Source organism: Agelaius tricolor, unplaced genomic scaffold (genome assembly GCF_023055355.1).
Source record: "Agelaius tricolor isolate 1412-34295 unplaced genomic scaffold, bAgeTri1.0.p SCAF_8, whole genome shotgun sequence".
NCBI lineage: Eukaryota > Metazoa > Chordata > Aves > Passeriformes > Icteridae > Agelaius > Agelaius tricolor.
The window spans coordinates 32,030,854-32,051,253 of NW_027269268.1; the positions used below are offsets into that span (position 1 = coordinate 32,030,854).

The 20,400-nt window shown below is 38.3% G+C and overlaps 2 protein-coding genes across 4 annotated transcripts in view; both read right to left on the reverse strand.

The window, feature by feature from the left end:
• Window positions 1-7: 7 nt before the first annotated feature.
• Window positions 8-10,814, reverse strand: CENPU (centromere protein U). 3 transcript variants are annotated; one of them, XM_071432199.1, is made up of 12 exons: window positions 10,687-10,814; window positions 10,514-10,585; window positions 9,038-9,152; window positions 7,640-7,745; window positions 7,228-7,318; window positions 6,450-6,519; window positions 5,292-5,409; window positions 4,832-4,910; window positions 3,745-3,792; window positions 2,357-2,418; window positions 989-1,145; window positions 8-327 (listed from the first exon to the last, which is right to left on the reverse strand). In XM_071432199.1, exons 2-12 carry the CDS (start codon window positions 10,562-10,564, stop codon window positions 190-192), a joined length of 1,035 nt encoding a protein of 344 aa, XP_071288300.1. In that variant the 5' UTR covers window positions 10,565-10,585; window positions 10,687-10,814; the 3' UTR covers window positions 8-189. The 3 variants fall into 3 exon arrangements, with proteins under 3 accessions (XP_071288300.1, XP_071288299.1, XP_071288297.1); XM_071432198.1 differs by having other exon boundaries at window positions 10,514-10,582; window positions 10,687-10,812; XM_071432196.1 differs by having other exon boundaries at window positions 10,514-10,808.
• Window positions 10,815-12,212: 1,398 nt separating this feature from the next.
• ACSL1 (acyl-CoA synthetase long chain family member 1) overlaps window positions 12,213-20,400 on the reverse strand; it is a 38,132-nt gene continuing 29,944 nt past the window's right edge. The window contains exons 14-21 of the mRNA XM_071432202.1: window positions 19,688-19,783; window positions 18,558-18,630; window positions 17,780-17,868; window positions 15,340-15,456; window positions 14,839-14,982; window positions 14,221-14,322; window positions 14,046-14,117; window positions 12,213-13,846 (exon numbers count right to left, since the gene is read on the reverse strand). Of these exons, the coding sequence (XP_071288303.1) occupies window positions 13,706-13,846; window positions 14,046-14,117; window positions 14,221-14,322; window positions 14,839-14,982; window positions 15,340-15,456; window positions 17,780-17,868; window positions 18,558-18,630; window positions 19,688-19,783 (834 nt within the window). The 3' untranslated portion in view covers window positions 12,213-13,705. The remainder of the gene's footprint in view (window positions 13,847-14,045; window positions 14,118-14,220; window positions 14,323-14,838; window positions 14,983-15,339; window positions 15,457-17,779; window positions 17,869-18,557; window positions 18,631-19,687; window positions 19,784-20,400) is intronic.

The window sequence follows — 20,400 nt, forward strand, 5'->3', positions numbered from 1 at the left end:
GTACAGAAAAGTTTTATTAACTGTGATCACTATTTCCTTTCATTGAGACTATTTAACAATAAAAAGATAAAATCTCTAAGTTGCTGACTTCTTTTAAACACTGAAACAAAACAGAATAACAATGATTAAACAAGCTTTAAGCACTGACAATTCTAATAACTGTTCCTACTGAATGTCTTAAAAGGACACTTAATTTTTCTTTGATTTCTGCTCTTTTTGTACAGCCAGAGCCTCTTCGAGTTTCATATTGATACTTTCAAAGTGCCTTTCTGCTCCTAGAATTCTCCGAGACTCCACCAGAAGAGCAGGGAGGCTGGAAGGTCCATACTGTTGATAAGGAAATAAAATTACAAGGCAACATTTTTAACTCTTGGAAAGATCACTTACATATCAATATTTATTTTTCCTCTAAAGTGGTGCAAGATGACCTTTAAAAGTGAACAGCCACCATTAGAGTGTCTTCTGAAATGTGAGGATTTCCCTTGCACAGGGCAGGCGTGTAAGCCTTGTCCACAGAAAATACCACACCAGGTCCTGGGTGCAACGGGAATGGGTTCTAAGGCTACATGAGAAGTTACTCTGTAACCTGACATACCAGCACTGTTCTCAGCATTAAATATCTTACATGGAAGTGCCAGAGCTTTCCCTACTTCTGAACAACAACACAAAAAATTAATTATTTCTGTCTCACTGTTAATCTTCAATTTCTATAAAAAAAGTTACAACTAAGGACAGCTCATTTATTTCTATGTCCTTTGAATTCCTGGATACTGAGAGCAAGGCAGCAGAATCTGCTCTGAAATACTCCAGCTTCTAATAGGAGACCAAAAAAACAAGTGAGATACTACAGTAAAGTTCAGCAGTGATTCTCAAACTGCTTCCACAAAGACAATTAACATAATACTGCTACTTAAGAGATGTTAATAAATGTCACAAATTAAAAGAAAAACACTTAGAAAACTGAAACACATGCAGAATATGTACTTACTACCACTTTTTTTTGGGGGTTTTCTTCTCTATAATCCAAACAGTCTTGCTGTAGCTCCTTTAAATCAGTAATTAATTCAATTGTTTGCCTCAAGGAAGATTTCCTTTCCTGTAACTCAGCAAATTCTCTTTGTAGTTGCATCAGTTGCGGTTCAGCTCTGAAAGAAGATCAAGACTTTGATGCTTACATCTGCATATTTATTGCATGAATAACTATGACCCTATTTCCTCTGAAGGAATTCTTAAAAGGTTGGTCAGAAATACAAAACAAAGGTTACTATAGAATAGTGCTTAGGCAGAACAAGCATAGTACTTAAACAGGGGCACGAGTCCAAATACACCAAAAAGACCCAAACCTGTCTTTTGAGTCTGCCACTCTTTTCTTAAGCATTTCTGTTTTTGAAGTGTAGTTTCTTAAATACAAGGTGTTCTGTTTCTGCACACCCCTGCCTGCAAAGCTGTTGGTCAGTGCTTATGCTGAAGCATATTCAGGATCTACAAACTACCTACACCTCTGCTAAATAAACTGGAGTGCTTAATCTGTTAAAGTAGCTCTCCAAGAACTGAGCACCAACAGTGATTTTCATATAACAGGGTTGCAGGAGAAAAAAACCTTCTAAAATGATCAAAGGATTAAAACACAACATAAAAAAATGTGAAGACAGCTTTCAGGGGCTTCAAATAGTTCTTTGAGAAAAGTTTGTCCATAGTACTACCAAGAAAAACACCTCTCATGGCCATAGAGAAAAGGTTTTTGCCTTGTTTTTTGCAGATCCAAGCCCGTGGTTCCCTACAGAGTTACCTTACAGGGTGTGTGTTAAATGCAGCTTCAGTACAAAGCTTGTCACTTGCAACCCAAGGGCTTTGGAGAAGTCTAATGGTTCTTCCAACCACATAATTCCTGTGCTGTGTATCTAAATGACACTTAAGATTAATGCCAAGTTAGAGAGGGGGAATTGTGTGGCCACATGAGAAGGGAATAAGCCATGTACTAAGAGCAACCCCAACCCACCTGCAGAGCTGAAATACACTCTTTCACCTCAAAACCAAAGAAGTCCTCTGTATTACCTTTGTAATTTATGATTCAGCACCTTTGCAATTCAAATCCTAACACTGGTGTTCTTCCTATGAACATAGGTGAGAAACACCCTCCCAGTAACTAGTCAGCTAAGAGAGCTTGCAAGAATGAGTGCCTAGGCAACTGAAATATGTAAAGGAGAGGTTATCATGAGCTTTTGTAAAAACAAAAAGCAAAGTGGCAATTTCATCAAAATAAAATGAGAGAACAAAAGTTACTTTCCCTTCTGAGTTACAAAATACCAGACTCTTTAAGTTCTTCAGGCTATTATTGTCCATCGTTAGAACACACCTAATTAGCTCTTCTCTGACTTGCACCAGTTGCTGTCTTTTCTTTTTGATGTTGGTTATTGCCTGAAACAAACAGTGAGCAAAGTCTGTGAAACAGTTTCTAAAACTTCAAAGGCAAACAACTCAAATTTTATTGCCTTTTTTTTCTCTGACGTTTTATGCTGATTGTCATTGTGGAAGATTCTAAGATACCAGATCTGAAAAACTGCCATATGTTACATCTTTATTTGAAACAATTTAAAGCTGTTTAAAGTATCAAACTCTAATCTCCATCCAAAATTTTTCTTAAAAAACATTGGATTTACAAGCATACAAAAGGAGTTTGTGACTTTTTCATTTCAAACATTATGGACTCTAGGAGGTTTTAGGTTTAAAAATGAAAATTAATGCGAATGTATGTTCAAGATGATTGCCATAACTAAGTAAGCTTTCTTTAATATAACATGCAATTAAAAAAAAGTAACACCCAAAACTCATAATAAATTTAAATTTAGCAACTAAAAATTTAATTTTAAACAAATGTCTAAGAAGCAAACTAAGGACACATCCGAGTGGCTGTGAATGCTCGGTGTGTATTAAGATTTTCATTTCACATGCAGAGCAGTTTACCATATCACCCCAAGTCAACAAGACTTTAGCATATTAATTGCTACTTCCCAGGGTAAGCTTTATGGTGACTATTTGTTAAAGCTATTTTGCCATTGAAAATTTTGCAGAGCATGTTAATTTGGGCAGAGATCCAGACAGTGCCTCAGCTGCTCTTAAATCTCTCTTCTGTAGGGCATTCACCTCTCCCTGATGAAACCACTGCAATGTTTTTATGCCCTTACACTAGTGCCTCCTTCTGACAACATTCCTATTGCATTTTCAGCAAATTCCTACTTGCTATAAATGAAGAGAGGAACTGTTTTCCTCTGAACAAAAATTCTGCATCTATTTAGGGAATGCAGCTGCCTGAGTCTTCCCTTCTTTAAATTAAGCAATGCCATTCTATCCTCACAGGTTTCTATCCTAGATTTTATATTCATTTATGTTTCTTTAAGGTTAACTCTCATTTAACTGGCTCTCCAGAGGCCTCACTCATTAAAAAACAAAAAAACAAAAACCAAAAAGACAAAAGAGTAATTGACATGCACAGATCTTACCCATCCTAACATGCACTCATTCTTTTTACACCATATAGCAGTACACATCTGGAGTTTGAAATCCACAACATTTACTCAGATCTTGTCCAAAAAACCTCCTGTAGTTCCCTAACCTCTGTTTGTGCAGTTGATTCTGAGTACAGTACACCTTTCTGGAAATTATTTTGTCTCTTCCAGTCAAGTTCTCAACATTCCAATGCCCACAACTGTATGCTCTACAATCTAGTGATATATATGTGCTTACCTTAGCATTTTTCTTCTTCATATTCTTTAATTCCTGGACTCCTGCTATCTACAGAGAAGAAGAATTACAGGTTGACAGGTCATCACTATGCTCCTAAAAACATGGCTGCAAGAATGACTTTGGAATACCATAAAAAGTGGTTTTTTTCTTTTTAAAAAAAACAACCCTGGTTCAAAGGGACATCACAGTTGTGTACTGATTCTTTCCTCTCTCCTCATGCCAGAGGAAAACTGTTGCACAAAAGGAGCTTGTGCAAATAATACTCCTTGTACCAATTCTTGTAATATTACCTTCCTTAATTTTTCTATATCTTTATATAGATGTATAAATCGGGTAATCCCAAAACTTGTTACTGCTAATGAACCACTCAGAACTACAGCTTTAGTACTTAGCCACTGTACTTGGCACAAGTCCTGCAAAGTTCTGAGTTCATTTTACTCATCAGAATCACCTTGATCTTTCCTGCCAATAAATCACAGGATGGCTCAGGCTGGAAGGGACCACAGTGGGTCTCCTGGTCCAACCTCCCTGTTCAAGCAGGGTCATCCTGGAGCACGTGGCACAGGATTGTGTCCAGATGGTTCTTGAATATCTTACACTTACAGTTATGTTCAAAATGTTAATTAAAAAAGGATGATTTTTCCTGGAATATGTTAGAGGTCTTACTAAGAAGTCACTGAGACAGCACAAAAATTAAATCCACCTTTTAAACCTCTAGTCAACAAGCTTTGAAAACAGTGTTTGACATAGCTGTATGCTCATCTAAATGATGCAGCTCACCAGTTTTACTACATAATGACTTTAATATGACCAACACTTAAGGATTATTGGATGCTTCCCTATTCTCAAAAGGTGACAATTTGGCAAAGTGCTTGCATGACCCCAGCGTTGTGTCTAGAGGCAATTCTTGTGAAAACCTGCACAGAGGCAGCCAATTCTAACCTGCACACAACAAATTGTGTTTTCCTATTTCTTATACTGACAAGAGACTGGAAACTTTTACAGCTTGTAAAATGAATATGTAAAAGGCAATATAAAACCATAGGTATTTTGACCCCAAAACTGATTTTATCTCTGGTGTACTTACAAGATCAGTGATTTGATCCTTGAAAGTGGAAGAAAAGTCACTGATAGCCTTTCTGCAAATGTTTGATTCTATGCTTTGTCTGGAGAAGTCAGAGGGACAAAACATATTTGGTTTAGTAAAGGGGAAATCTCATCCAAAACCCTCCCTTCGAGTAACAAATAAAACCCAAAGTTAAGCAGATAGACAATGGAAGATCTTTCATATCCTAGCAATAGCTTTATTTCTGCCTTGCAAAATAGCAGCTGAGATGTGCTGTTCATGTTTGGAAAAATACCAAATCCCTGGAGACCATGTCAAGATTACATGTGAAGAAACATTTGTATCATAGATACTTAATAATCCTTAACATCAGAATGTAACCATGCAATACTGATTCTCTAAAGGAGAGCCCATTACCATAACCACAGCTATTTCCTTTTAAAGCTTTGAATATCCACTCATGGAAAAGCAGACTATTTACCTGTAATTTGCTGCTATCTTCTCAACCTCAGCTAGAACAACATCCAGTTCTGTAATATCTCTAGAAGATCTCTTCAGCTCTTTGGGACACCAAACCTGTACAGAATGTGGGTTATCCACTGGAACAACAGAATGAACATAAGCATTGCACAATTCTGGTACACATTGTAAAACAATAGAAAAACTCTGGTGCCCACCATCAAAATAACCACCCAAAAGTTATGAGTATTTTAACATGAAATTTGAGAAGAGGAATATTCCAATTATTTCATCTGTCATTGCCTGTGCAACTGTGATAGATTTACCTGGGAACACCTTAGAACTGGGATGATCAATGACATGTAACTTAATTCTTATTATTTATTGATTCAAGCAAGCCCAGGAACACATCAGTAAACTAAGTAATAAACTACATAGTGTACTGTAGATGTGATTTTTTGATTTTTAGATTTTAATTTTTAGATTTTTTGTGTTAAAAAACTATTAGCCTGAATTTGCAACATGCATTACTCAAAGAATCATGAGCTTTTGTATTTGTATACATTCTTTTATTAATACCACATATGCTCCAAAAACCCCACTCCACACAAATGCATGTCTTTAAACTTTGAAATAGCATTATAAACCAATTCCACAAAAAGTTAAACCATGTTTCTTCACACACTCCCTAGTGTAAATCCAGTACTAAAACGTGATGGGGTCCTGTTCAAAGGAAGCAAATGACCCAAGGGACAGTTTCTTCCTGCTGAAAAATGCCACTGTCTTGGAGCTCCCTGTCTCAAGGGACCTCACACCGACAGCTGCTCCTGCACTGCAGCCAGGCGTGCTCCAAGCTCTGTCCCACAGCTGCTGCTCCAGGCTTCAGACCAAGGGATGTACTGACACCTCCTACAGCTTCACAGCCATAATTCCAGGCTTCCCTCCAAAGGAAACCAGGCTGACTTAGAGGTGTAATGCACCCTATGCTTTACCCCTTCAGGAGAGGAACAGCCACATCCAGGGATGCAAACCATGGGGATCAAATGGGGGTCTATACCAAAACTGAAACTTCCCATTTCTAGAAGCACTGTGTTGCTACATTCCAGAAATGAAAACCATTGAAAAACTTTGATCTTGAATGAAGAAAAGATATATGGGAGTTCTGAAAAGTGTACTTTACCAGAAGGATCTGATGTGTTCTCCTCTGAAAGCTGCTCCTTGTCTTCCTGGAATTTAGTAATCAGAGTTTTCTGTGACACGAAAAGCAGATTAACTTCCAGAAGAAACCCTAGGTGTACTCATCTGAACTCCTGAGAGATGACAATCATGCAGCATGCAGAAAGCATTTCCTGACTGAAGCATCAGTAACATTTCCTTTGGCCTGTTCCACCAGTCCCAGCCCAGTGGTCACCCTACTGCAGGACAGAGGCTGCCTGACTGCCCTGGCCACTGATCCTCCAGCCACTGGCCAGGCAGCAGGGAGTGGACTAAGTGTTCAAAAACACTCATTCAAAACTGAATGGCTTTTAATTCTAACACATATTCAAAATTAATTTTATCAATATTCTTTTTCCCATAAACCTGCTTTGCTTCAATACCAAACAAGTACAAAGGATTCATGTTCCATCTAGTATGCCATTCCTTGAGAACATATATTCCAGATACAAAGAAGATAATTGAAAAAAGGAAAGAATATACTCCCAAACCAGCAAGAGAATAGGCTACAGGATCCAAGAACACCTGGCTATTATATTCCTTGATGACATGATGACTTGTAGCTTTGAGCATTTCACTTGGCCACCTCATTGGAATACTCTGAGGACTGATTATCTGGGATACAATTAAGTACTAAGAAACAAATGGAAGGTCTTTCTCTCCCCCCACCCTCTAATGCAGGCATGGCATGAAGTAAACTAAAATTAAATTGACTGAAAATAATCATGAAACTTTTTTGGTACCGCAGTCTCCTTAAGGGGTTCCTCTCCAGCATCAGCTGTGTTGAATTCCTGAACATCACCACTGGAGGGCTTTGAGTGACGCTGTTTTTTACTGGGAAAAGAAAAACATACACTACTACTCTCTGAGGAAGGATGAGCCATATACACAAAACTCTGTGTTTTGGGGAACATTTTGTACAGCTGTATCTCATACAAGTACTATTAAAGTTCTTACTTGAATTAAATAGCAAGACAATTTCAGATTTAAACCAAATTGGATTATACATATTAGAAATATACTAAAATTTTAATTCAAATATTTTAAAATAATTTTCTTTGTTACTCATAATTTAAGCAAAACACTTTTCCCTTCAAATCTAAATATCTAAAGATTAAATTAAATGCTGACAATTTTATTTTTTTTCCAACAGACCGTCTGTCTGTATTTTGCCTTTGTGGTGCTGAAACACGACCAAGTGCCTCGTTTTGTGAATGTTCCTCTCCATAAGCATCCACAGCAGTACTGTGCAAAGGGTGATCTATAAAGAACAAAAAATAAACTGTGTGACCACTGCTCCCATCTGTTAAGGCAAAGAGCACTGCCAGCCATGAAGCATTTAGTTAGAATATTTGTGGTTTGCTAACTAATAAAAAGGAAGTTCTTGTTACAAGTATTATTTGAGGATTATGTAAAAATATAGAGTGAAAGGTTTCGCAGTTTCTGTACCCATCCACCTGCTATTTCTTTATGAACCCAAATCAAAGGTAGCTCAGCATGTACACATGGCATAGAACAAGTAAAATACTTGGTACAGTGTATTTCAAGTTCTTCTTTGCTATGGCATATGTAAACCTTCTACACATTTAAACAATTACTTTCTTTTTTTTTAAATAATTTTTTAGTAAATGTAGAATTCTTGAAGGTAGCTACCAAAATAATTAGAACTCTGAAAAATTTAGGTTTTAGCATGCCTTCCACAGCATAAAATTCTTTTTCAAACACACTGCCACAAAACTTTTGTGTTGGTTTACATTATTGTCAGTGGGCATCCTTTTTGCAGTCTAAATACATACCACAGGAACAAGAGCTTTTCATTTTGCAGCCTTGCCTTACAAACAACCCTTTTGCTAAATTGTTTTTATAGCTCATTGTCAATGCTATTCCTAAGTTGCATTTATATTTCATGGTTTGCTCAGAGTAATAATTCTTACAGTTGAGAAACAGCTCTTAAAAAAAAAAGTACAGATAGCTATAACAGAGGACTCCACACGGAAGGGCATCTACCTCATCTAAATTGATTCTCTTCCTGTGTATTGAGGCCTCATTACACAAGTCCAATATAAAGCATGGAAGTGGTTTTAGTCCTTCACCACAAATTGTATGGCTCTATGTTATTTCTTTAAGTAACACCTGACAGTGGCAGAAAAACACCCCTGCAAATGTCCAGGTCTACCACCACGAATGTTCTTACAATGGTAAAAATGTCACTTCATAATTTGTGTAATTTAATAGAGAATAAGTTAACTTTGGTTTTTAACTGTAAGTTCTTACACAACTGCAATACTATGATGTGTGAAATTCTACCATTCAGACTATAAAGGTGGAATAGCCAGTATTTTCCCATTGACTTTTATTTGCACATACCACGGCATTATTCCTGTTACTTCCTAAATTACAGAAAATAACATAAAATCCCATCTATCTTTCCTCTCTATTACTTTCTCTTGCAAAGAACCAAAACCTTTTCCTAGGAAAGCACCTGAAGTATTTTGTCCATGTGGTTGGTTTGTGAAAAACCATGCATTAAATGACATTCAAGATAATACTAACCAAAGGAATCATCAAGCTCCTCGAGTTGGTTTGTTTCTGCTACCTTCAATATCCTTGAGACATCTGGTTCCTCAAGTGGAAGAGATTTCCAACGATTGGAGTTGGCTTTGTGCTCCTGCATGGGTATGAAATTAACAGCCACTTTACCCAGTTTTCTGAATGTACAACAGATTAAATGTGACAATACATTCCAAGAACATTTGGCTAGGAATACACTTAAGCAGAACCATATTGATTCCTAAGCTATGACATAAGGATTTAAAGCATATTTTTGTCTCCGGCTGTGGGGTTTTTCCCCTAAAAGAAGCGATGGTATGAAATGTTTATGTTCTGCTATTTGATACTGTATTCTACTGCAAGCTTTGTCTTATTTCATAAACATATACAAGCTTAGAAATCTTATAACACTCTAATACCTGGTTTCTATGACCTCTAGTCTTTCTTTTCAGGCATTAAAATATTTTTTCTTTCATTTCTATATCACATAAATTTCCACCCTTGTCCAATAATTACTTTCATCTTAAGAAACTGAAAAGCTATAGAGCAACTTCTTATAAAAAAATGGTGGAATTTACAAATCAAGGATTACAGAGACACTTCTGTAAAGCAGAAGGGTAAAGGAAAATGACACTAGTTTATAGAACAGTTGTATGCCATTCACAAAATGCACAAGTGATTTTCCTCACTAATTTCTGTGTGTACCTGTAGGGTGAATTATAACCAGAAAAGGCTGACCACTGGAGCTTTTTAATTTTACCAATGCTTAGCAGTGCCCCACCATTTCTATTATAGTACCAAATATACACATCAACTACTTTCACTATAAATCTTCTTTTATGAGATTGTTTTTAAACTTTTGCCTGTTTGAAAGTCAATGATCCATTTTGTGCTACTCCTAAAAGGAAAAAAGAAAACTCCACATCAGCACCCCAAGCCCACCCCAGCAGTTCCCAGTGCAAAACAAGCCCTGCATTAACCCCTCTGCATCCACCTCCGGAGACAATGCCATAACTGCACAGCAACACAGAATCACAGAATATCCTGCACTGGAAGGGACCCACAAGGCCTTGCACAGGATACCCCCAAGAACCACACCCTGTGCTCAAGAGTACTGTCCAAACAGTCCTTGAATTCTGTCAGGCTTGGTGCTGTGACCACTTCCCTGGGGAGCCTGGGCCAGTGTCCAACCACCCTCTGGGTGAAAAACTTCTAATATCCAACCTCAACCTTTGAGGCCGCTCCCCTTGGTCCCCTCGCCGGTCACCAGAGAGGAGAGATCGGTGTCTGTCTCCGCAATCCCTTGGTGAGGAAGCTGAGCCCACGATGAGGGCTCCCCTCAGTGTCCAGCTGAGCAGACCGAGACCTCAGCCACCCCTCACACGGCTTCCCCTCAGGGCCCGTCACCTTGCCCGCCTTTGAACACTACAGAACCGAAACACTGGCTGTCTGAATTCCGCCCTGCCTAGCGAAACTTACCTCTGGCTTAGAGCTGGTACGAGTCTTCTTTATTTTCTTCTTTGAGGACATTTCGCTATTCAGTATACGCTGCTCAATACAAAACCGAGGATGAAGTTAGTGAGAAACTGTCCACGATAGAACTCAGCTTTCTCTGTGTCGGCACATGGGAGAGAACGGGATATCTTTGCTACCTCAAGCTATTCTTTGTTCCTTCGAGCTATTACGCTCAGCTCACTTCAGAAGCGGCACAAGCCCGTCCCCGCCGGCCCGGCCCCTCAGGGCAGCCTCCCGCCGCCTTTGGAACGCGCGCGCCGCGGCGGGAAGGAAGGAAGGGGAGGAGCGGCCGGCCGGAAAGGGAAGCGGGATACGGGACAGCGCCGCCCCAACCCCGCTCCGCCGGCGGCCCTTCAACGCTCCGAAGAATTCGCCTAAACACCGCTCTCCTCCGTAGTTTTCTGTCAATGACTCTGATTAAATACAAAAAATAAACCTCAAGAAGTTCTTGGTTTTTTCTCCCCTCCCTTTCCCTAAACTGACGCTGTGCATCTGGAAAAGCAAGCGAAAGAGATCGCTTCTGCAAAGATAGAAAGCTACGGTCACAAACAGTTCAGAAATTAATTTAAACAGCGCCAAAAAAAGTAGGCTTTAGCTTGAAAATATACAATTCCATCTCTGGCAATAAAAGTGTTAAGAGGAGATTTGGCAATTTGTCACGTCCCGTCAGTTGGAGGGACTGCCACAGCTCTTCATCCACTGGCAGTGGTGACACCGACACCCACACACACCCCTTTGGCTTTAGCCAGACAAACTAAAACAGTGAAATACACACTTTAGGCTTAAGAGGTGGTAAGTTCTCTTTAGACTTCTATTTTGCTGGCTATAGCATCTAGCTCCATGAGTCACAAATAATACAGGACGAATTTGTTTCTGTAGTGATAGATGCTTTTCCAGAAAGGTTTCTTCAATAGAATGTTGTTAAGAACATAAACCTTGGATCCAATTCTCATCCATTTCTCAGCTAGCTCCAGTAGGTGATGTGTGGTGACACTTCCCTGCCTTTCCAAGCAGCATACACACAGATTTGAGTATGTTATTCAGTAAGTGACAAATTTGGTTTAGGTTTCCTTCAGTATAGAAGAAATGTATAAAAGAAAACACAAAATTACTTGAGAGGAGAAACTCTATAGTGAGTAGGAGCAGAAGTTTGCTTAGCATCTTGCACTGACATCTATATTCTCACGGAGCTTTTAAATAATGTGTGGGTGGTGGTGCTTCCTCTACCCTGGTCTGGTAACTCCATCCCTGAAATCTCTCAAACCATACCATCAATTTAAGCCAAATGCACGGTGGGAGGGCAGGAATAAGGAAACCCACTACCACCCAGGCAGTGTTTCAGAAAACTCCACCTTTCACTTAAGTCATTTGAAGTGATGGTAAGAACACAACTGCCAGGAAAAAGACAAAAATAAAATATTTGCTTGTTTAGTAAAGAATTGAAAGAGCAAGTTACATACAAGAGCATCCTTTTCTTACAAATATTGGCCAACACCTTAAACATAAAAAGTCACTTTCCAAAAGCAAAAGTGTAAACAACCAGCCTTTATACTGTATTAAGTATGTCTGTAGCAGTGGAGTTTTACACCTTGTCAGTTAGAGTATTACACCTGGGCACGTTAGTCAGCAGCATTTTTCCTTGATAAACAAACACATCACAGCATTGAAATGCAGAAATATTTATTTTGGTTTCCTTCATTGGTTTTGAAAATTGTTTTGGTTTTATAAAACATAGAAATAGCCAACACTAAGCAAACATTTGAATTTCAATGTAAAACTACTGCTCTAACAGTTGACTTGGATTTGTGTACCTGAATTGTATACACATACGAAATTATGCTACAGAGTAGTGCATTACAATCACACACAAATCTTAGTGCAAACCTTGTTGTGCTTGTATTTTACATATATCCATGTTTTCAAAAAACAGCAATGAATGTTAATGCAAAACCAACTCTGTTAAGGATAGCAAAAGACTTATGCTGTAATAAGGCTTATTTCTGCTGATTTTTCAAACAAAAGGTAATAACTAGTTATTTTGCAATTTATCTGGGAATTAGGTTTTTATCCCTGAACAAATACCTATCCTGGGCCAACACACAGTTCTGTTGGCATGTATAAATCATTCCAATTGCTGCAAAGCATCAGGCAAAAACATTCTACCTGACCTATTTTGCTATTCAGTGAAAAGTACTCCATGGCTCATACATAAAGCACAGAAAACAGGTTATGTCAGAAGCTCTTCCACTTAGAGAGGGCCTGGCACATTTTTATAAAAACACATTTTAAATACAAGTTCATTACAGGGCAACAAGTGTCTGGTACAGGTGCAATGTTTACCCTGACTGTTAGCATAGCCCAGCCTTCTGATTTGGTTTTTAGGTCTCTAGTGTTCTTGCCAGAGTTGGGATCTGCTCATTTGCAGGGCTGGCACCACTCCAGAATCATGCTAATGTAGCAGAGGCTACACTTGCTGAATGAATTGCATCCACACAGTGCAGAACCACCATATGCAGACTCTGAGGAACTTCTATTCATCAATCTTCTTTGTGTGGAGTGCTGACTTCTACCTTATAGAAGTACATCCCATAACTGGCTGCAGATGTAGAGGGGAGATACAGCTCAGATGCCTTGCCCCAGTTAATACTGGGACTAACAAAAGATGTGATACCAGCCATGCAAACTGTAAGGGTTTGGGGTTTTTGGTGGTTGGGTGGGAGGGGGCAGTTTTGAACAGCTTAAGTAATTTTTCTGAGAATGCAAGATACTTAGAGGCATTTTCAAAGCTGTCAAATCCTTTGTGGAATTGACAACTGCAAAACACACTGCAGACAGCAAACATGCTGGCAATAAAACCTTAGCCCCTTGGTGAAGGTGAGTCCCATTTTTGACCAAGGAAATATTAAATAACTTACATATAGTTACCATTTATAGTTAAGGCTCTTTTTGGAAATTGTAGGTCACCATAAAAACAGTATGCAACACGACTTGACAGTAAGGCAGTGTTCCATTTCTTCAATGTTCCTATGGCAAGTACCCATTTTTGTACAAGTTAATGATTGCACAGTTTCCTTCCCTATTTTTGCTGTAGTCAAAATACAGATACGAAGGCCAACAGTAGACAGACGTGTGCCACTTTCCTCATTCCATTTGCAGTTACATTTTGGCATTAGCATAGAGTTCATCTATCTGTGACTGGAAGTATTTTCGCAGTTCTGGTCTCTTCGCTTTCAGTGTTGGTGTCAACAGGCCGTTTTCAATAGAAAACATTTCAGTGTGCAGGACGATGTCTTTCACCTGGAAAATAAAAAGTTACTAGCCAAGCTGTATTCCTTGAAATAGACAAGACTATTAAAAACTCCCCCAGATATCTTACCAAAGCACATCACTTGAAAAGTTTTCCAGACACAAACTAAAAGCAGTTTTTGGAGAATCAGATCATATTGGTATTGACAAGTTTAAAGAATTAGGTATTTGGTTCTCATAAGCATCATACCTGTTCAAATGACTTCAAACCAGATTCTTTCCCAATTCTCACCATGTCCTCCAGAATATATTTTTTTACATCCTGTGGATACAGAAATATACTATATAGCTTCATGCTTCCATAAGCAGCAACTTGAAAAAGTGGATGCAGAACAGCTAACCGTTCAGTTAGATATGCCCCTTACCTTGTTTCTGCATAGCTCTTGATAGGAGCCTTCAAATCCCTTTTTCTTGGCCCAGTTGTGCAGAGTATCAGGATCAGGTACCACAACACCTACTAAGAAGGCCTAAAAAAAAGAGAAAAGCTTGACAAAAACTCCTAAGTCAACACTTTAGTTCCTACACATTTCTTTGGGGAGCATTTCTGATCCTGCTGTAAAGTCAGCAGCTTTCTCTGATGCCTACCTGAACACAGCAAGTGCAGTTCAGTTCAGCTGAACTGAAAGAATTAAGATCCACATTTTTCTTTACACTTGAAAACCCCCAAGATATCCAGGTTCTTTCTTGGTATGCAAGGGTTTTTCGGTTTTGTTTTTTGGGTTTTTCCCACTGCACACTGTTAGCAATTTATATACAGTCAATATGCAAATTAGTTTAGCTCCACTACCTGGTGTGAAACTAAATCCAGAAACATGCTATGTAACTGTTGGAATCCTATCAGAACCAAAATGCATAATGATAATAGTTTACAATAAAAAATTAAATTTCAGTCCCAAAATTTGGGGTGAGGGGAAGGAAGAAAGGAAGACTTCACTGGAGTCTCCTTTTGCATTAATTTTTAAAATTACCTGAAAAATGCTTACCTGCAAGCTCTCTCCATGGACAAACACCTGTGCAACAGCTTCACATCTCAGATACACATTCTCTATTTTCTCTGGTGCTATGTACTCTCCCTGGGCTAGTTTAAATATGTGTTTTTTCCGGTCAATGATCTTCAATGTACCATTCTGTTGGAAGAAATAACTTTTACTCAGAGGAGGCACTTCAAGTGAAAAACCAATCTACACACCATAGGCATGCCACACTGGCACAGTGAAACTGTTAAAACCAGAGAATAGTTAAACTAGTGTTAGAAGAAAATAGGTTATGTATCCATCTAATCTGAAGTGGGGAAAGCCTCAGCACTGGCACGGTCAATACTTTTTTAGGCCCAGGCACACAGATTCAGCTACAACAGTGATTATCCACAAATTCTTGTCTTTCACCTAACTAATTCGGTTCAATACCAAATGTTTTCTAATATATTTATTAAATTTCTGCCAGTAACTATGAAAGTATTATTGCAGCTGTGTAAGTTAACTTACTGGTAGCCACTTCCCAATATCTCCTGTGTGAAGCCAGCCATCTTTGTCCAGAGCCTCCGCTGTTTTTTCTGGATCTTTTAAATAGCCACGAAACACATTTACCCCTTTAATACACACCTGAAAAGAGCCATTTGTTGAAGGAAAGTTAGCAACCACTACTATAAAAAATTCATCCTCCAATGATTCTTAATGCCCATTAAAAGGAAAGAGGAAATTTGTGTTTGTATAGGAACTTCTTCTCATGGTTTTTGGAGACCTAATGTTTTCCATTGGTATGAAATTGAATAAGAAGCAATTGGAAGGATGTAATCTCTTCCAGTCTAGCAATAGTCTTCCTACCCACTATTTGAATAATGGGAACCTATCAGAAGAAATTTGGTTTTATTTATGTGAAAAAATTCTGCTAGATCCAGAAATACGATCTCTCAGCCTGGAAACATGTTCATTTCAGCTTTGGTAAACAGCAGGGGCATTGTGCTAAAACTAATGGAGAAAAAACCAGTTGTGTATCAAGCAAATAACATTTGTTGTCCAAAAACTAGGCTAGAAGGAATTACTAATGTAGCACAGCAATCAGTTTTTGAAAAACTTTCGGTGCCTACCCATTATGCTGGTGAGCTACAATATAATGAACATGAGATGTTGTCAATAGGAGGGAGATCAGAGTATCAGTGAGGGTTCTCATGACCTTATGGAGACAGTAACAAACTTGGGACCAAACTAAAGTAATATTTGCAAAGCAAGTAACTTCTGTTCTAAAATAGACCTTATCTGGAAGGATACAAATAAAAGAGGACTCTACATGTCCCAGTCAAGTCAAAGACTGAATAATCAAATGTTAATTTTTCACAGCCCCTGAGATCACAGCAGGTCACAGCTTTTCCCAGTAGAGACAGCCAACCATTTATCTGTATCCTGCTAGCTGGCACTGAGACCTCTTCTGCATATGCTCATATATAATTCTATTCACATATTTATTCTTCTTGACTGGCGAAAGTGAAAATCAAGGCTGACAGAGCAGAGAATATTGCAAGCTTACTCTCAGAGAAGGGGACTAGAAATACTTAACCCAAATAAAAAACAGAAAATAAGGAAGAATATTTCTTTTAGGCAAATGCATAAGGAGAGCCAATTCAAAAGCAATGGGCTTTGAGTTCTGTGAAGCAAGTTACAATACTTTTTTGTTATATTTAGAATAGTTTATACTGAGGAAATTAGGCCTGAAAGACTAAGAGGGCAGCTGATACATTAAGGAGCTACCATTTTTATTCAAGTTCAAAGTAATTCCTAATGCAGCACATTTTCACATTAAGTGAAAGCAAAACACTTTTAGGAGATTTAAAAAAACTATTTAACTATTTCTCATTATAAGAATTTATACTCAGTTCCTCTAGCAAACCAAGCTCTAAGAACATACTGAAAGTGAAGCAAAACTTGCTGTTGAAGACTAAATATGGAGTCATATGCAAGATAGATGACTTTTGACATTGTTCTTCACTTGCAAGCAGTTTCCCACCACGAAGACCAACAAAATCCTTGAGTATTTCTGGGAGTTAAAGCTCAATGATTTGTTTCTAGTCTCATATGAATCACAACCAAAACAAATAAATATTATAAATCCTTTATAGCCACAGATCAGTTACTTGCTTAAGCTATTTTTAATTTCTCACTCCCTCAGTTGCCCCCACAGCCTCTTGAAAGCATATGAAAGACACCATAGTTAATCTGCCTTCAAAGCTTGGGGAAAATAAATTACTACATGAACATCTCTTCAAAGTAGATACAAAGTTAAATCTGTATACACTTAATTTTGAAAAAATATTTTAGAAGACAGCATATAGCATCACATGTAAAGCTGAGTCCTCAAAATGCAATTTGTAAAACATACGTGTTCAATTTGTGCAGATTGCATAAAAAAATTCAGAAAAGTGTGCAGGCAGGCATCACAGATCATCAGCAACCTTCATGACACTTGATGTCCATTTCTCAGAAGTTGCCAGCCACTTCAAGTGACCTCATCTCACAGATCACAAGCTGGGTAACTGGCTGTACACATCAGCTGCTCTCTGGCCCTTGCAGCAGGGTGGGAGGGAAGCCCTCTGCCAGCATTCTGCTGAAGGGTAGCTGCACTATGAGGTGGCCACACTTCCCAGCTATTCCACACCTGGAAGATGTTGCCTTGTCAAACAGCCTTAGGTATGGTCATAAAACCATCTGTTAACCTGTGGGATAACATTGCTATGTAAGCTCTTTCTTCTCCCCCCCCCATTTACTATTTCCTGATTTGCTTCTTTGAATCATTAACTAGTATGGCATGCAGGCATCTTAGATTTTATGTAGCAGGCCATGTTTAGCACTTTTCCTAAACTCAGTTATTTCAGGAACAAAAAACAAAAATTCCAAAATTTCCCAAGAGGCTCATATTGCCTTTCTTACTTACCTCACCCTCTCCTTTGGCAGCCAAGTAATTCATTTCTTGTACATCAACAAGCTTGATGATATTGCATGGCATTGGTGCTCCAACATGACCTATTAAATACAGTAACACTTCAATAGCCTGATGCTTTTTAGTCAGATTCTGAAAAAAATAAGCTGCTTAACACTGAAGAAAGATGGAAAACTGATTTCTGGTAGCTTAAATTTGCCAGGACTGAAACATTAAATTCTCAGATATCCCTAAGAATGTTACAAGCTGAACCGTGTATTCAAGCTTGCTTTTTCTTATAATCAGGATCCTCACTCTACAGACATATTTAAGTAGCAGAAGTCCCATGCAGTTTCCATTAGCAATATTATATCAGTTAGGGAGCTAGAGATGTAACAGCTCAAGGAAGTACAAACTCTTGATTCCCAACACCAAAAAATGCCATTTTTATTTCTAGAACTGCCATTATACACAGAAGATTTGTGCTTGATAGAAACTACAAGGGTTAATACTGTGACCTCCCTTCTCCTAAAGCTACTTCAACTTACAAGAACAAATCCTATTAGAAGTTTGAATTACTGAACATTCATAGCTATTTAGGGTAGAAATGTCAAGGGATCTCTTCAATTTTTTTTATTTCACTTGAAGAAAACCAATCTTATCCTTCATGATAGGTGAATAAATAAAGTGATCAGGGATATAGTTAGTGAAGATTAAACAAAGTGATCAGGGACCTCTAAAAATTTCAGTAATCCTAAAATTTAACAGACAGGTAGACAGCTGAACATCATACCAGCAGTCCAGTCACCAGGCAATGACAGGGAGCATCCAGCTGTGCATTCAGTCTGTCCATAACCTTCATAGAACTAGAAGGTGAAATCAAAATATAATCTAAAGACCATTATTTTTCAACACAGTTTCTTCATTAAAATGCAATTAATATTATGTTTATTTTCTTCTAATTGTTTAAATTTAAGTGTACCAAAACCCTCAGCACCTTCTAAAAAATCCCTGAAATATTAGTTTTATCACAATACAGTTTTAAGTGCTAATATTCCACCTTCAGTTCCAATATATACTCCAAAGTTTCACACAGCATGGGACACCTGTGTAGACTAAAACAGAAAACAGCAGAAGAAGCAAGAATGAAGTGAAGAACCATAGCACTCGTAGTGACTTCATTCACATAATTTAAAAATAGGTTTGTCTGAGACAGCCAGAAATGGAATCCCTATGCCTCATGACAGCTCTGTGATTGCTATACACATGACAGGCTTCCCTTTTCTATGCAAAATGCATTGTTACACCAGCACACCACTGAAAAACTTCAGGAAATTATGGAAGCCTGACATTTTAGATTATTTTGCTTTCTAGGCTTGAAATTTAATTGTAATTGAATTTATTTAATTTCAACACATTTGTTCTATTTTATGCCACTGCTGTTCAATTTTTGCCTCCAGAAGCTTATACTTTGAAGAGGCTCTGAAGATAAATGCAACATGTGCAATTTGATTCACCTCATGTTCAAAACAGCAACACTACAATATTACCACATGATTATTAGATTTCCTACAGTAGTCAAAAATACTTCTGTAAGCAAGGCAAACTCCAGAAAATTAAATAAAGTAGGTAATTTATTGCTTACTGCAGCCCACAAAAAAAATCTTTCCTAAAACAGGTCAGCTGGTTACTTCAGTTAAAACTTTGGGATGAATACAGAAATTTCAGGGGACTGAGAGAAACTTGGGAAGAGAGCATGCACTTGTATCAACTCCAAGAATACTAGAAAGAGTTATCCATATAATCAGACTGCTAGAAAAGCTCTAACAAGGGAACTCTCTAAGGGAGAGTAGAGATGTTAAACACTCCAGGAGCCAGGTGTTAAAATATTTAGGGTTTGGGACTTAAGGCCAGGCAACTCACCTGACAACCAAGAGCTGTTCTCAAGAAGGTCAGTACACTTGCAGACACAGGTGCTGCTCCTGTGACCATCAGCTTTACTCTTCCTCCCAAACTTGCCTACAACAGACACAAGATACTGTGGACACCAAAAGCATTGCAGAAATATTTCCAGAGTCATCTTCTATGACACCCTTAGCCACTGTTCACCTACAGTGCCACCCACAAATGTTAGAGAGTAAAAGTTTAGTCTGCTATTGCAAGCTGTTTTTCTTGCAGTGTTTCTAGTCTCATCAATGGCTGGAAGATACAGAATCTCAAACAAAGTATCTGTACACGGTGTCACTGCAATGCAGACTCTGCAAAAAGGAGCTTAAGCCATGGCCCCAAGTGATGGCTTTATATTTAACTGCCTTGTATCAGTTTCTGATACATCCTGAATGCTACAAAAAGCAGCAACATAGACATGTTGTACAGCCAAGGTTAAGGCCATATCAAGTGAGTGTCAGATATAACAGCAGGCATGACTTAGTGACAAACAGGGAGACCACAGTGGGGGTTACAGGTGGCACTGTGTTATACTTAGCATTCTTCCTTCAGAAGGACAATGTTTGCTTTCAAAGCAGTAAGAGAGAGGCACCAGACTGCTTCAGAGTGATTTCCTTGACACAGTTAGCTGATACATATGACAACTAAGGGAATTGAAAAAATGAGGTTGAAAATAAAAAGCCAGCTCT